Source organism: Megalops cyprinoides, chromosome 6, assembly GCF_013368585.1.
Source record: "Megalops cyprinoides isolate fMegCyp1 chromosome 6, fMegCyp1.pri, whole genome shotgun sequence".
NCBI lineage: Eukaryota > Metazoa > Chordata > Actinopteri > Elopiformes > Megalopidae > Megalops > Megalops cyprinoides.
In genome coordinates this window covers 3,327,055-3,344,008 of record NC_050588.1, presented here as the reverse complement: position 1 = coordinate 3,344,008, position 16,954 = coordinate 3,327,055, and the positions used below count along the sequence as shown (strand labels likewise).

Sequence of the window (16,954 nt, the reverse complement as noted above, 5' to 3'; positions counted from 1 at the left end):
GTCATCATATTCCTTTTATTTCTGTGTTGATCACAACGTAATTTTAGTGAAACATCTTTTCACAATCAATGTTAATAAAACAAGTCGTGCAAGCAGTCGTGGAACCTATCTGTGCTTTTATGTTGGCTGATATCGGCCACGTCACTAAAAAATATAAATGGTAATGCATAGACGACGCGAAGTGATTTCAGATCGTCAATAACAAGCATTAAATATCTTTAAACCTTAAACTCTCGCTGTGGACTGCCAGTTGTTTCCGGTTACGTAAACTCGCTGGCGACCGTCAAGTGTTTCATCAAAACCCTAAAATGTTCACACATGCGTGATACAAATCGGGCAGGATTACGTTGTGTTTCCGAGTGCTCAAGCACGCGCATGTGCAGAACGGATCGGGCAGCAGGGACGGATCGGGTAATGACAAAGACGCGAATTGATAAATAGCCAATGACAACAAACGGGCCCCTAGAGAAAAGCGGAAGTGATGTTCTCATTCACTTCCCGTTTCATACCGGAAGTGCATAGCTGCAAGTGAGTGTGTAACATGGCTGTGAATCTCACTGAATTATCACTCCCTCAGTTGGAAGGCTTGAAGGGGCAACTGGAACAGGTAGATATTTACTAACGTGAACTTTTCATGTTTTATTGTAAACCCGGGTTTGAAAAATGCAAGGATCCAGCAACACTTTAACTGACAACAGATCCGAGATGAAATGGAAGCTCGGCACTGCCTATGTACCTAGTCGTCAATAATGCTAACTAATGGTAGCGAGCTAGCAAGCAAACGGCAAATGACCGGAAAACTTGGGCGAGTGAAATTTATTTTCGTGGATGAGTTATGCTGATTTTAGCGAAATTTCTAAGGTGGCCTGTGTGTTTGAGTCTTTTCAAGGAATTGCTCTTAACTGAATTGATGTTGCAGGTTGAACGGATTTTTTTCGTTATATCCCAAGCCAGAAAGCCTTACGTTATAAGTTTGAACAGTAAATATATTGCTATATGCTTCACGAAGGTTTGCCAAAGTGTAACTTTCGTGCTGTGATTGTTGGTATTAATATCTGCATTGTCATCGGAGGTCACTTGAAGTCGAGTCCTTCTGGGTCCTTATGGGTCTTCAGGTGGGCGTAGAGGCCGATCCTGGAAAAAATATTTGCATATATTTTGGCTGACCCACATACATTGAGATATTTATGAAGTGATTATGACATTCAAACGTTAATATTTGACTCTCAATATCCCCATTTATGATTTGTTATTTATATTTGTTTGTTACAGTTTATCTGCCACACGTAAAATGCCTTTGTTAGAGCGAATAAACATTTTTGGTTGCCAGTTAAATTAGCTAGTAAAGGTGAACGTAAATGACAATTGTCTGGATTCACAATGTTTCGAAAACCCTTTAATGCAGTTTCAGGTAGGTTAATCCTATAATGGTAGCTAGGTAAAAAGGCAGGAAAATACAGGCATCATAATGCTTTGATGTTGCACGGTGACGAAATCATATCATGTCTAAGTACCTGTAAGTGTTAATACTTACTCCAGTTTCAGGTGTAAAAAAACGTTCAGTCATGGAGGTGTGAAATGAATATTCTGTTTTGGTGTTGAGATCAAAAGATGTTTTCACAGAAACGCATTTGGACTTCATGACTGTATATTATTGATTGATAAATCAGATGAGTAACTGTGTGTGATGGGGAGAGTAATTAGATGTATCTAATTAAAGTTGAACTGCTGTTGCAGTACATGTGACAATACTCACTCTGTGCCTCTGCACAGATTAATTATTCTCATTTGCACCTCAGGTTTGGGGTTTGGGTCTCCTGAGTGGCTTAGTCAACAGGGCGCTAGTCTGCAAAGCTGAGCACTATAGCCCAGGTTCAACTCCAGTTGTTTCATTAGCTGACAATGGCCAATAGCCCAAGGTGGCAGAAAAAAATCGGCTTCATTCCGCTGAGATAGGGGTAGGTGTGTCTGCAGGGCCACCTAATTTCACTGACTCTCTGACTCTCTCTCCCTTGTGAGTTGCTTGGGTGATGTCTGAAATAGCACCTACGGTGCATTCAGAAAGTATTCAGACCCTTTCACTTTTTTCACATTTTCAGTTTTTTTGTTTTTAATAAACCTGCAAATATTTCTGAAATCCTGTTTTCATTTTGCCATTATGGGATTTTGAGTGTAGATTAATGAGGGGAAACGATTGTAGCATAAGGCTGCAACATAACAAAGTGTGAAAAAAGTGAAGGGGTCTGAATACTTTCTGAATGCACTGTATTTTTAACTGGTATCCACTTCCCTGTGATGCACTGTGGGACTTATAACGTGAAATTCGCCATTGCCTGTATGCAGGCACATCAGAGGGTTGCTTCAGTGCAGAAGTTTTCAGGGAGAGGCAATCAATGCTATTAGCTGTTACACAATAGGGGGTTGCATACTGTAGTGAAGGGTGAGAGCAGTCACCCCACCCAGCCTCGAACCCAGGTCTACGGGGTACCAAACTGCAGCTTTGACCGTAATGCCAAAGAGCCAGGCTCGTTGGTATGGCAGTCAGAATGCATACTCAGCTGTAGTGACAGCACTCTGTCACAAGACATAAATGCATGTGTGAAGTGGTTTACATAAAGCTGTTTATTAAATCTTCCAAAAAACAAATTAATGCAAGAAAAACAGGCTATATATATTTTTTTTTAAAAAACTTGCAAACAGTAACTGAGCTGCTGGTAATATTTGGTCATACATGTGCTTAGTTTTGTGCTAACTGGAGTGACACCTGTTTTTTTGTTGTGTGTGTGCTCAAAAATAACTGCATTTTAAACCAATTCAGATATTCTCAGACCAGATATTTTCATGGTAACTTTCAAAGTCATTTGCTTTTGAGCAAAATGAGAGTCTGAGAGTCAGAATGTAGGAATGATTAAACCACTAGAGACCATTTTACAGGAACTGCAATGTCAGTTGTCAAGAGATTACCCTGAAATTACATGCAAGCTGTGCTGTAATTGATGTGAAATGTGTTACAGGAGATCGAGTTCTTGACGTCTTCAATTGGTCAACTAAAAGTAGTCCAGACAAAGTATGTGGAAGCGAAGGATAGTTTGAGTGTTCTTAACAAGGACAATGCGGGTGAGTGATTACAGCCAATCTGACAAAAGATGGGTGTGGACAGGGTGGTGATAGTAGTTTATAGCAGTGTGTGTTTAGTGTTTATGAGTGATGGTGTGAAAATTATATGTCTCTTATTGGTCCAGTAATGCAATCAGTGGTCATGGGTGTGTCCTTGAAAAAATTCTAAACTAACATACTTAAAGAGTGTCTTGTTCTCTGCCCATTGAAAACAAGATCTGCCACTGATCAGCCATTGTTCTGTGCTTTTCCTTTTCCCTTTACTCAGGCAAAGAGCTACTGGTTCCCCTCACCAGCTCTGTATCCTTTCTTACTGTCTTTAACTCCAGCAGTCTGCAGCTGAACCTGCCACAGTTAAACAGACCTTCAGATCTGTGGGTTTTGGTTAATGTTGGTTAATGTTGAGAGGTGGATTATGTCATGGATATTTGGATTAATACAGTTTGTTACGGGCTTGTGATTGATGTGAGTGTGTTAAATTTACACTGACATGTTGTTGATCATGTCATAACGTAACATGTCATAACACATAACGTTGATTTTAGGAGAGGAGACTCCAGTGCAACATCATCATCATCACCTGTGGGTCATTAGTACTGTGAAGTTTTGTTACCGTTTAATCCCTTAACCCCGTTGCTGTAGATGTATGTTCCAGGGACGCTCAGTGATGTGGAGCATGTCTTAGTGGATGTTGGGACAGGATACTATGTAGAAAAGGTGAATTGAAAATCCCAACTTAATACACCAAATAAACATGACAAATGGGGGGCCAGAATATGTGTTAGTATTAAGCCACATTGTATATAGACATTTTTGTAAAGTATGACACTTGATTTGATGTAGCTAAGCAAAGAAATGTAATCTTACTGCACAGAAAAGATGTGACTGAATGTCTTTCACCCTAGAATGTGGAGGACACCAGAGAATTTTTCAAGCGCAAAATTGACTTTCTCACAAAGCAGATTGAGAAGATCCAGCCAGCCCTGCAAGAGAAACATGCCATGAAGCAAGGTGGGAGAAGAACATGCTTTCTTGTGTGTATGAGCCATAGAGAGAAAAACAGACTGAACATATTGACACCTGATTATACACAGAAGTTTGCCTTGTCAAGACATAGAGAATACTACGGCTCTCCTTATGCCAACTAAACATTTATGCTTTGTTTTAATTCTCTGCAGTTAAGTACAGGTCGTATGTCTTGCGTTGTCTTTAGATAAAGTTAGCTCTAGAAGAATATCAGATGTCCACTACTTTCCCATTCCTCCTATCTCATGCTGAAAACACGTAACCATTGCAGCTGCGGTTGTAAAGCTAAAAGCTAGCACATGATGAAATGTAATTCTTTTTAATCTGAATTAATATTATTGCAGAAGTTAAATTCTTATCCTTTTTCCACTGTTATAGAATGTGGCTATTACAACTTAAAATATCTGAAGAATTTAAATATTTTGCTGTATATTTATTAAACTGCGGAAGTAATGTTAAGCTATATGGCTGGAGAACCCATGGTTTGTCAATATTAATTATATTGGAATGACAAGGAGGTGTTGTTAGGCATCATGTCAATTTTCATTATATACCATGAATTCTTTGTTTCATGAATTTTGTTTCATGTATTATGGTGCGTTTCCACCAAGCAGTACAGTAGAGTTCGGTTCGTTACGTAACGGTTTGGTACGGTAAACTCTGGTATGGCTTGTCTCCACTGCCAACCGTACCCTACTTAATAGGCGGGGCGTATGCTGGATGGCGATTGCTGCGTCAGCTAGGTAATGAGGTGACATCATAAAAACGCGCGAAGAACGCAATACAGCAGAGACGGTTGATGAACTTTTGTGTTTGTATTAAGGCTGTGAAAACGCTTGTTCGCGATTAATCTGGAGACTTTAACGCGTTAATGTTTTAACGCAAATTAATCATATTATCAAGTTTGACCGCAACTTCCTTTCGCATGTAACTTATTTGTTATGGTATGTAGCGCGTATGTAACTTTATATGATTCGTTATGTTTTCATTTGCGTTAAGTTTTTTTTTTTATAGATTTCAGTTAGCATTTGCTATATTTTTGGAGTTAAATCACTGTTTCCTCAAAGCCAAAGTTAGCTAGAATTTCTCCAATCTAGTGTTCTAATCGCACCAGTTTTAGCATATGCGCTAAACAGCTAATCACATCGGTGTGACCGTACGCGCGAAAGGGTTAAAACGAAATTTGCCGTTCAGTACATATGCGTTTGCCACGGCTTTCAGTAATTCAGCCAGGTAAATATCCGCACTGGAATTACTGGAATATTATCAAGTCAAACTTGATAATATGATTAATTTGCGTTAAAACATTAACGTTAAAGTTTCCAGATTAATCGCGAACTAGCGTTAACGCGTTAACGTTGACAGCCCTAGTTTGTATTCACGTTGTCGCACGGAAGTGACGACTCTCTGTTGACCAATCAACGGACGGCAGTGGGTGTAGCTCCATCCTTTACAAACCGTATCACCGTGCTTGGTACCCCAACAGAAGGGTACCAAAAACCAGTAAGGTATGCTTATTTTGGTACGGTTCGCAACTTTTGATGATGGAAATACAAATAATTGCGTACCGTACTGTACCGAACTATACTGTACTGCTTGGTGGAAACGCACCATAAGTAACACCCATGGTAATTTACCCATGGTATATTAGGGTATATGTTCCTACTGGTAATGTAAATTATGATAGGAACAGTGAGTCAGAACTAAGGATTTTATGGTACATCTTAAATTGTGGGGACTTGGGTGTGGTTTTGCACCAAATAAAGTTGAAGAATTGGGAATTTCGAATAACACACAGCATGCTGATTTAATGTGTATTATGGCTTTCTATCATGAGCTGCACTGCTAAATGGAACAGTGGCATAGATGACTTTAACCGGCCGATTTTGAGAACTTCTCCACCTTCTCCAACTTGTGTCAAGTCGGAGTGGAGCCAAATGTGGTCCAATGATTTTGCTGGTTCTGACATGATTTAATTGGGCCCGGATGGGGGGGGGGGGGGGGGGGGGTCATGATGAAATCAACCTTTTGTTTTGTGTTGTTCACCCCCGCCATCTTCAGATGTTAGCAGTATACAGCAGTACAGGACAGTCATTTCATTGTGAAAAAATGTATAATGACAAAAAAAGATTTGCCTTGGACTTATGGATGACATTCAGCTTGCGCAGTGAAATTCAGGTTCTCTTTAGTATTTGGGCCAAGGCTGCTGTGCAGCAGTAACCACTGTGTTCACAGCAGAATGAGTGAGTTTGACCTGCATTAGCTCATAAATACATAAGTACTATAAGTAAGTAAAAAAGAAAGTGTGTGGTCTGTGATTGCACTTAATTGTGTTTTATCCTAAATAGCACTAGCAGTTTTCACAACGACCCTTGAGTGTCATTAATGTGAATGATTCTTTAATAAAGGATAAATAGGTGAAAGGTGATAGGCTGAAAGGTGTTGACAGTGTCATTGTACTTTCATGTTATTACATGATGTAACTCATGACTGCAAGTATGCTCATGACTGCATGCTCAGTCACTTCTCCACAGAAATATGCAGTGCTGCTTCAAATGCATATGAAATGATGGACAGAATTCAGTAGACCATAACACCATTTTCATTATTTGTTGCTCTTTTTCAGCTGTGATTGAAGTTATGAACATGAAGATTCAGCAACTGCATAGTCAACAGACATCACAATCTGGGACTGCCAAGGCCTAAGAGAAAAGGAGGATGGGGGTCCTTCAGGAAGCAGGGTTTTCCTGTACACAGAAATTGCAAACTTGATGCAGGATGTCCTTTAAAAATAGTCAGTTCTCATGGCAAACACATTACCCAAGCATGCATCAGGATACTAAGTCTAAACAGCTGTCAAAGAGACCAATGAATAATGAAGGAAAAGTAGAGTAAACCTCCTCCATCCTTACTTACAGGTGAAGGAGGGAAGTGGAAGTGGAAAGGAAGGTTCAGGAGTTTTTTTGGTTCAGTGGAAATGAACACGTTAGTTGAATCCATGTGCTCTGTAAATCTTACAAATTTGACTGAATCCCTCTGTATCTTTGCAGCTGTTGGTCATTGTAATTAGCCAGATATGTACTCATTTGAAGTTGAAAACAAATGACTGCATTCTTTATCATTTTCTTGTACACTGTAGCCCCTGAAAATGGCAGAGGACGAATAAAATGGCAGCAGTTCACATATTTGTCAGAGTGCAGTGATTACTTTAAAAAGTGATCAGTCATCAGTTTTTGTTTGCCTGAATGAATGATATGTTTGCCACAATAAATAACCTCTGACCTCCCTGCGGGGGGGCAGCAGTGTAGCATAGTGGTAAGGAGCAGGACTCATAACCAAAAGGTTGCTGGTTCACTTTCCTGCTGGGACACTGCTATTGTACCCATTGGCAAGGTAATTAACCCAGAATTGCCTCCGTAAATATCCAGCTATATAAATGGATACCATGTAAATAATTGTAACCTATGTCAGTTGCTCTGGATAAGAGTGTCTGTTAAATGTCAATAATGTAATCAGGGATGCATCAGGGGTGAAAAAGATGACAAAGATGCAAATCCCCTAGGGGGGACTGGGGGCTTGGCCCCCAGGGAAGAAATTTTTTTAAATATCAGCTTTAAAATGTGGATTTACAGTTGATTTTAGCATGAGGATATAGAGGAAAAACTCACCCTAGAATTAATGCAATCTTACTGCTACAAAAGCAATGTAAAGGGGACTTAAAAAAAAACACTCAAGAATGCAGAGCCGGGTCCAAAATTGTATTAAAGTGCATTGCATCCACAATACAATAAAGTTCATCAAACAAAAAAACGCAATATGCACAACTGACAAATCAAATGGAAAATACAGCTTATGTTATATTTTGGTAGAGATAGACTGTCCTAGAAAAACTGTCACAAGGTAATTTCAATTCAGATTCTGTCGTTTTCAGTGAGCTTGGCATTTGCCCCCTTTTCAAGTGACATAATTAGGCTATTGTAACAAGCGTTCCGTTTTAGCTAAATGTCTACACGGGTCTCATGAATTACTCTCATGTTCCAAAACAAATCCAAAACCAAATTGTTTAATTACGTCGTGGTTATGGCAGTATTAGCCTTGCTAATATTATCTTACCATAAAGAAAATGCAACCATCAGGGGCTAACGTTAAATTGACACTTTGGTTGAAGAGCTCAACTTATAATCGTCGGCAAAATGGTAACGTTAACGTTAAACGAGTAGTCCCAGAGCCCTTACGTCAGTAACGTTATACAAGTGGAATTAGGAATAACAAGTACGTTAGCTAACGTTGGAAATGGGAAATATGGAAATAACGTTAACACCACATCCAAACTGTGATGCCTTAGCGTTTGCTAAATCAAAATAACTCAACCTTATCAGGCTAATTAACAGTCCCAAGCTTGGCATATCGTCATATAAACCAATTAAGGGCTGTTTATCAATTCCAAGAACGCAAGAAAGTATGTGTGTTCTTGAGAAGAACGTTCTTGCCAAGCGTCCATGACGAGAACGCATTTGTCAGAGATTGAGATGCTATGTTTACTTGCTATTTCGCTATTACCCTGGGCTCAGCTCATTTAAGCAGTGATATGACAACACTGGCATTATCAGCGCAACTTTTGATAAACTTTTGTTTCATTGTGTTTGTGTATTACATTTGTGTTTTGCCATAGTATAGGCTGCTACTTTGATCATATAAAAAAGTTAAAGACGAACTCAAAACTCGTGTTTGTCATTTCACTCATGTGGTAGGATGAGTAGCCTACTAAAAATGTCATGATGCCCCTGCCTTAAGCCAAACAGTCGCATGAATCGCCTTTAAAATGAAGCGGTTGATTGACCGGGGGGGGGGGGGGGGGGGGGGGGTGTTGGCTCTATAACGATGAAAAGTAACTTAATGTAAATTGGTTTAAGTACAGTTTTGAGGTACTTGTACTTGGCATGAGTATTTCCAATTTAGGGGACTTTGTACTTTTATTCCGCTACATTTCAAAGCAAATATTCTACTTTTTATTCCACTACATTAATCTATAACAGCTGCAAATACTAGTTACTTTTATACGCAAAACATGCAGGCAGTTCATACAAATGATGTACTTTTTTAACTCAGAGTCAGCCAATCTAAAGAGGAAGCCATCACAGTAACTATAACCAGCCCACAAATCCTTTTAGCTCCACTTAGAAGTTAATGCATCAAATATGGAATACCTCTTTGCACTAAATTATTATTTTTTTTTGCCAACGGGAGTTTCCTTTAAGCTATAACATTGGCGACGCAGAACATATCGGGAAAGCAACTGTTTGTAGAGCCGTGAGAAAAGTGTCCCTTGCGCTTAAACGCCTGTTGCACATTTTTGTAGTGTTCCCTGGGCTTTTAAATTGTAATTGTAAATTGTTCACATTAAAACAACGATAGAAAGTACAGTAGGCTAGCCTACAGTACATACACAAGACATTAGCATAGGTGTTTATTATAACTATCAAGACATAGGCCTATGTATTATATGGTATACTATGTATTGTACCATTATACGCCTGGCAGCGCAATCGCTTTATTTCCATGAGACATGAGATACACATGTTGTGTGCGGGAAGCGTTGCCTGCGCTACGTCCGGTTACGTCCGCCATGTCCCATTCCGCGATCGGGATTTTTAAACTTTATTTTAACCTTATGGGACTACGCAGGGCCGGAGTGGGACTCATTTTCAGCATTGGAGTTTCATGCCTCAGACCGGCCCACTTTAGATCACGACCTATTATATTAAAATCATGTAATTATAACGTCACATGTTAAGTCTACAATAGCGCAGTTCTTTAAAGCTTTGTAATTCAGTCTATTTTTCTAAAATATTTACAATTAAGTGCAGGTAAGGGTTGCTTCACAATGTAGATTTATTTCAACATGAAAATATTAGATTTAAACAAATAGACAAAATATAAAGTGTTGCACTTTCTAATAACATTAACATCTTTTTCCTCTGCCAGAAAACAGTTCCATCACAATTTAGATTTCACAAATATGAGAAAAATGAGTTAAAGGACAAATCTCCAACACTATTCTTTACAACATCAGAATGTACTTTTCTGCAATATCAAATATCAAGTAAATTAGTGTTCAGATATCTGATCCTTAAACAAGAATAAAATAAGTATTGTACTATTGTACTATCCTGTGACTGAGGGCGAGCAAAGTAGTCAAAACTATCAACAGATTCATCTTCATCTGTCTCATTCCTGACTTGTGGTTCAGGGTTCTGCTGCTGAGCTGCTGCCTTTGTAATCAGTCCCTGAGTAGACTCTGCTGTCCCTTTCACACTTCCTCCAGTTTCCCTAGACTTGCCTCCTGCTCCTGTATCATAATAAAAAATAATTTTCTGTAAGGTTTTAGCACATTTGACATGGAAAACACATTTTGACAGAACCAGTTAGGACTTTTTCAATGGCTAAATATACAGGCTTATTTCATATTATTTTCATCCTATTCTCTTTTAATTGTGGGCTTTGTATATTCACTATCTTACTTTTAATGATAAAAAGTATAACGGGTCACTACTATCATTTGGGAATAGAAAGTGGTTATATTGGAACTAGCTTGTCACACACTTCTACAACAGCTCACCTGTTCCTTCTGTACTGACAGCAGCTATCCCCTCCTCACTACTGGCTCCTGGCTCTGCTTCTGACACTAAATCACATTTTAAAAATGGTCATTATCACCACAAATCTCCCCTTTTTACAAAACCTTCTGATCAATTCAAGTCAGTTTCATTAATGTAGTGCTGAATTATCTAGCATCTCAGGGCACTTTTCATATAGAGCAGATCTACACCATAGGGTACTCTTCATTATATTAATTCTACTAATATTCACTCAAGGAGTAATCCTACCTGCCCTCTCTGGACCTGTGAGCTCAAGGCTGGTGCTTGGTGATTTGTCTTGCTGCTGAGGGGCTACAGGGCAAAGTTTCTCAGTTATGTGGCGTCGCATCATACTATTATTTAAATTACATAACGTTATGTTATATGTCACAACTCCACACAATCCATTGACTTGATAAATAATTAGTCTGAACGGTGGTTTGCAAGTTGTATTGTGTTTAGCATCTCGCCTTACCCATTTCATCACCCTCAGAGTCATTTGTCCCTTCAAACCGCGAGCTCTTTTTAAAAAAGTTGCCAATTTTGGCACATTTGGCTGCGTCTGTTTCCAGAGCTTTCTTCTTTTTAATCCTGGCCTTCTCCGCACCACCCTTGCTCTTCTTACTTTCCATTTTTCTAAGACCGCTGACCTTCTCTTCATACACCCCTGCACTGACTGTGTGCGCTCTTTAACTGATAAGTTATGTTACGTTTCCATGGTTATTATGGACGTATATGTGAATGGACGTTGTCCGAATGGACGTTAAGCGGCGCATGACTGTACAAGCCTTTGGCCTTTTCTTTAGTGATTTTCACAATTTGTTTCCAGTGACTCTGCATTTGTAAATTTGTGTTCCCTTTAGAGCTTTTTAAACATCTCTCCAAATATGGAAAGCTGCTATAGTATTTCATATCTCATTCGTATCGAATCGTTATCGAACTGGAATCGAATCGTTACCTTGTGAATCGGAATCGAATCAAATTGGGGCATCTGTGCCAATACCCAGCCCTAGTGAATAGGACGTGTTTCCACAGCATTAATGTGCAGGTACATTGACTACTGCCTTACATTAACAAAGACTATACATCACAATATACTGCAACTAATATCTCTCATCATGATGCAACACACTTGATCACAAATGTTGAAGCCAAGTGGCCTGGCTCTGTGCATGACTCACTCACGAATGTATTGTGAGTGTACCCTGAGCAACAGATTTGCACATGGTAAGTAAAGCTTTATACAAATATCATTCCCTTGTCTCCCTCTGTTAACACCCTCAAAATGTACCCACTATATAATTACAGGAGAGTTTGATGGCCACCTGCTTGGTGACAGAAGGTACCCATGCCAGCCCTTTCTGTTGACCCCTTACCCTGACCCTGAGCCAGGCCCCCAACAGCATTTCAGTGTGGCCCACTGCAGGACTAGAGCCCGGGTTGAGATGACAATAGGCATGCTCAAAGCCCGGTTCCAGTGTCTACGTAAACTCAGGGTAACTCCAGAGAGGGCATGTGACATTACTGTGGCATGTGTTGTTCTCCATAATATTCCCACAATTAGAGGAGAGCAACACCCTGCTATACAAATGAATGACCCTGAGGAAGACCATCCCATCCACCCTGCAGATGTCCCAGATGGAAGAGCTGTCCGAGACATAATTTGATGGAATCATTTCACAGATTAAGCTACCACCACCCCCAGGAGTCAAATAAAGACAAATCATTCACATTTCATTTGGTCTTCTTTATTTCCTACAAATACAAATGAAACAATTAGTATTTTTATATTGTTCCAACAGTTAACATAATTCACCTGTGACCATGCACCCACCTCTAACTGGCATTCTAGTAATTCAATTTCAAGATCTGCCTTTTTAATCTGCTGCTCCAAGCACACCCTTTCTAGTCCAGTTTTTGCCATTTTCTTGAGGAGATGCATTTTGTACAACTCCTTTACTGGTAACTGGGAAAACATAAGGATGGCATTAAATTCTACAGTTCTACATGCAGAATTAACCTGGCATTTACTGAACATCTCACTGTGTTAATCTGTGCTGTGGAGGTTGATGGACCCTCCAACTGGTAATGCCCAGTCATGCTCTGTTAAAAAGGATAATAATGTGCAAGTTGTTTTTCCATTCATTATTTATTCTCATCACTTCAGTGTACATTTCAAACTCAAAATTCCACACAAGAATGTAAAAATTTAAATGGGGAGAGAACTATCAGTAGCTAGTGTTAAAAGGTTGGCTGTTCCTTTAAGACTGTGGGGGCTGAGCAGCCAATCACTGGCCAGCAGAAGGCGTGCTTCCGGAGCCTTGCGTAAGGAGCGAAGAAAGGCAAGTTCGTGAACTGACCTGACCTGACCCTGACCCATCTATGATGCTGAAACAATGAACGGGCTGTTTTTTATGATTCAGCTTGAATGGGTTCTTAGCACTTATATTTTATACACACAAATGTATAAAGTCAAACTACAGTTACAGTAGGTCTACAACTACAGTTAACCAGTTTAAAGCTGCTTTACAAACCTTCAACCTCCTCTACTGTCTTTTCTCTTGCGGGCTCTTTCAGTATTTCTTTTGTTGGCATACTGCATGTAGCATTCTCTATGGTAGCCAACATGAGCTGGCACATCTGGAATGTGGCTGTCTTTTAGGTCATATTTTTCTACAACTCTTTCTGCAATTTGGCTTTCTTTTGAATTCAGATTCACCCACTCCAGAAAACTCAAAGCAAATTTTGTTCAACTTGCAAACGAAAAGGGTAAGACGTTTGTTGTACAGCTTGTTACATGCATGCAACACTCCATATTTTTTCCCGTTTACATCCAGACATGCTGGTATACTCGAGTTCGGGTTTATGCAAATGAGATGTCAGACATCAAATGAGACAGATATCAGATATGAAATGAGGTGGCAGACATGACTCAGAAAAATAGTTGGATGAAGTAGTTTATTTGGGCATTCTTCTGAACAGATCAAATTATACATTAGAAACTCATAAAGCAGTCAGTTTAGGGTCTATAACAAATATATAAAATCGTTACTGTTTAATGTTAGAACAATATGAGAAAATTACATAGCAGAATAAATCAGAACACTGCCATTTTAAGCACCTGCAAAGGAATGTGACATCTTACATAGATTATATTCCATATTTAGACATTAATTCGTTCGTTAATTCCGACAACTACAACGAGACTTTTTTTAAGCTTCTGAACTTGTTCAGAACCAAGCTAATGTATCATACCGCTATGTAAGTCCAAGACCCGCTCTGCATGTTTACATTTAGGGGTCCTATTTAAGCCGTACGCGATTGGTTGATATTTTTAATGACGTTAAACACTACAATCTGATTGGTTCATCAACTAGAGCTATCCCGCGATTTGGCCGAGTAGACTGACAATTAAAATATAAGTTTGTAAAAATATATGATGAAACCACAGCTGCCAACAAATTTTATTAGACTTTATAGAATTATTTAATATCATACATAAAAAATGGATTACTCTATCGATGGAAATCGATCAACAACACGAAAAATGCGTTCGGCCCACCGTCTAAATACCTAAAATTCGCTTGGCTTTCCTCGCGCGGGTTTGATCACTTCACTTGCCTGAAAAAAACGAATTTCGCGCCACGTTTTCGTTTAACGTTTTTTAACTCAAGCGAACCGTTGCGAACGCTCGTTTCGCGTCGCTCGCAGTTTTGCCGTGATTAACTCCGCCCAATAGCCTCCTGCCATTGACTTTTCATGCATTCGCGTCGCTCGTAAATTTCGCTTTGCTTTCGGTTAAAACGCCCTTTCCCGCGTACGGTCACACCGGTGTGATTTGCCGTTTAGCGCGTATGTTAAAACCGGTGCGATTAGAACACTAGATTGGAAAAAATTCTAGCTAATTTTAGCTTTGAGGAAACTGCGATTTAACTCTAAAATATATTAAATGCTAACTGAAAACTAACATAAGGAAAACATAACGAACGACGTAATGTAACGCGCACTACATAACTACATTACCCCCCCCCCCCCTCCCCAAATTCAAAAACTCATCGGAGCTACAAGAATCACACAAATGACCTATTTTAGATTCAAAACGGCGATTTTCGCCGAAAGGTGACAAGTTTGCACCATGTAATATACAATGTTAAAACATTACATTTTAACACCACCCCTCTACCCCCTGTGATAAGAGAGCACTCACCCGAATAAGTATCAGCTAGATGGTCAAGTTCAGATACAGTTTTTATTGTCCTTTTTAATACAAGTGCATCCCAGCTTTGGGCTTTTTTGGGCTAGTAACACTTCAGAAGCTATAAAATAATACCCAGTTGTCTCAAGACTGTCTTCAAGATCAAAGGTAGCTAGCTAGAAATAAAACCATGTAAAATAAATAATGTTTGTAATGTCACAATGCAGGTCAACATAAGAAGCTTTGATGTTTATTTAAATAAAGTTAATTCACCTCCCTCTGGGTGGGATGGGATACCATGGCCACACTTGCTAGCTAACTGCTAGTAGCTCAGTTGAGCTCATTTTATTGTAATAATTGTGCAGTAATTAGATGTGTACCTATGTTTCAAACTTTTTGAATCCCTGTCTGGTATATTTTCTTCTGGTTGCAGTGTGTTTTTGAGCGAGCTCCAGGACCAGAGAACAGGATTATCTGATGTTATTTTCCTGTAATCAGAATACAGAAAAATAGCATTTTGATCCTGTCTTGAGATCATACTACTTTTCACATTGTTAAGTTGGATAAGATGGTGATTTTCCAGGGATAGCTTTACCCAGTTGATATGTGGACAGTGTACAATGATGTACAAGTGTCTTTGCATCACAACCAAAACTGCATGTTAGATGCAGGAGCGGAGGCGATGGCTCATTGCAGAGGGGGCGAGGACCTGTAGTGGGCCCTTATACAGCCTATTATAGGCTGTATGGAGATGCAAGACAGCTGCACCCTCTGCCCCCCTGCTCACTGCACTACAGGTTAGATGCAATTAGATTGCCAAGTAGAGAGAACAGTGTAAGCGTCAGGAAGAAACACATACATGGAAAACTGGAGCTTCTGTTTGAGAGAATGAAGGTAACTTATCTTCATACCAAAGAGACATTTGTAGACCACATTGATAACCTGACCTTAATACAGTTGTTTTGACAAGAAAAAACAATGTACACTTCATTGAAACTAGATGTGGGTACTGAACAAAAAGCTTGTAGCTGTAACTTTGCCCAGTGGGATTTCAAATTGGAAATTTGGGGAAAAAAAGCCTATCCAGGAGACTTTGGAGAGACATCATGTTCTAGCCAAGGTGAAAGACCTCATTCTGGATTATTACTGCAATTTCAGCCTGAGAGTCTCAGCAGAGTCATCAACATCAGAGTGGCACAGACCAGAGGTTGGGATTATAAGAGGCTGCACCATTTCAGTGACGCTGTTTGTTCTGACAGTTAACATGTTGGTGAAATAAGCGGAGCTGCAGGGCAGGAGCCCAAAATCCAGGACCGGGATTCGCAAGTCACCAATCTGGGCCTTCATGGATGATCTAACAGTGACCACAGAGTCAGTGCCTGGAGACAGATGGATCCTGAAGGGACTGGAGAGGCTGATGGAATGGGCCAGAATGACATTCAAGCCTGAGAAATCAGGATCCTTGGTGCTGAAAAAGGCCGGGTCATGGAGAGTTTCCGGTTCTCCATCGCAGACACATCGATTCCAACCCTCTCTGAGAAGCCAATGAAGAGCTTGGGGAAGACTTTCAACAGCAGCCTCAATGCTGCAACATCAGTCAAGACCTCATCCGAGGAGCTGGATGGGTGGCCTGGCGGATTCACCACAGTGCCCTCTTTGCCCGAGGAAGGGTACCCTTGAGCACGTACTGAGCTGCTGCCCAAAGGCACTCGGTGAAGGAAGGTACCGGTGGCGGTACAACCAGATGCTCAAGACCATTTCAGAGGCCATCTGCAGTGCCATCACCAGTTGCCGGAGAGAAAATCCAGAAAAGCCAGCCATCGGCTTCATTAAGGCTGTAGAGAAGTCGATAAAAACGTCTAAAGTGGCACCAGGGCTCTTCAACACAACTCAAGACTGGCAGCTGTTGGTGGACCTGGGACGGCAACTCAAGTTCCTGCAGCATGTTGCCAAGACCACTCTCAGACCTGACATAGTG

General features: G+C 40.1%; 1 protein-coding gene across 1 annotated transcript; it reads left to right on the top strand.

Moving 5' to 3' along the window:
- Positions 1–488: 488 nt before the first annotated feature.
- pfdn5 (prefoldin 5) lies at positions 489–7,314 on the top strand. The gene is made up of 6 exons (XM_036531565.1): positions 489–607; positions 3,015–3,117; positions 3,386–3,417; positions 3,760–3,834; positions 4,023–4,128; positions 6,770–7,314. The coding sequence occupies exons 1-6, from the start codon at positions 542–544 to the stop codon at positions 6,847–6,849; spliced, it is 462 nt and encodes a 153-aa protein (XP_036387458.1). The 5' UTR covers positions 489–541; the 3' UTR covers positions 6,850–7,314.
- The last annotated feature ends 9,640 nt before the right edge of the window (positions 7,315–16,954 follow it).

Excerpts from the sequence above, each read along its gene's own strand:
- pfdn5 (XM_036531565.1), top strand. The coding sequence starts at position 542 with ATGGCTGTGAATCTCACTGAATTATCACTCCCTCAGTTGGAAGGCTTG. Across the intron at positions 3,418-3,759 it reads TGGTTCCCCTCACCAGCTCT|ATGTATGTTCCAGGGACGCT; the intron begins GTATCCTTTCTT and ends CCGTTGCTGTAG. Across the intron at positions 4,129-6,769 it reads GAAACATGCCATGAAGCAAG|CTGTGATTGAAGTTATGAAC; the intron begins GTGGGAGAAGAA and ends GCTCTTTTTCAG.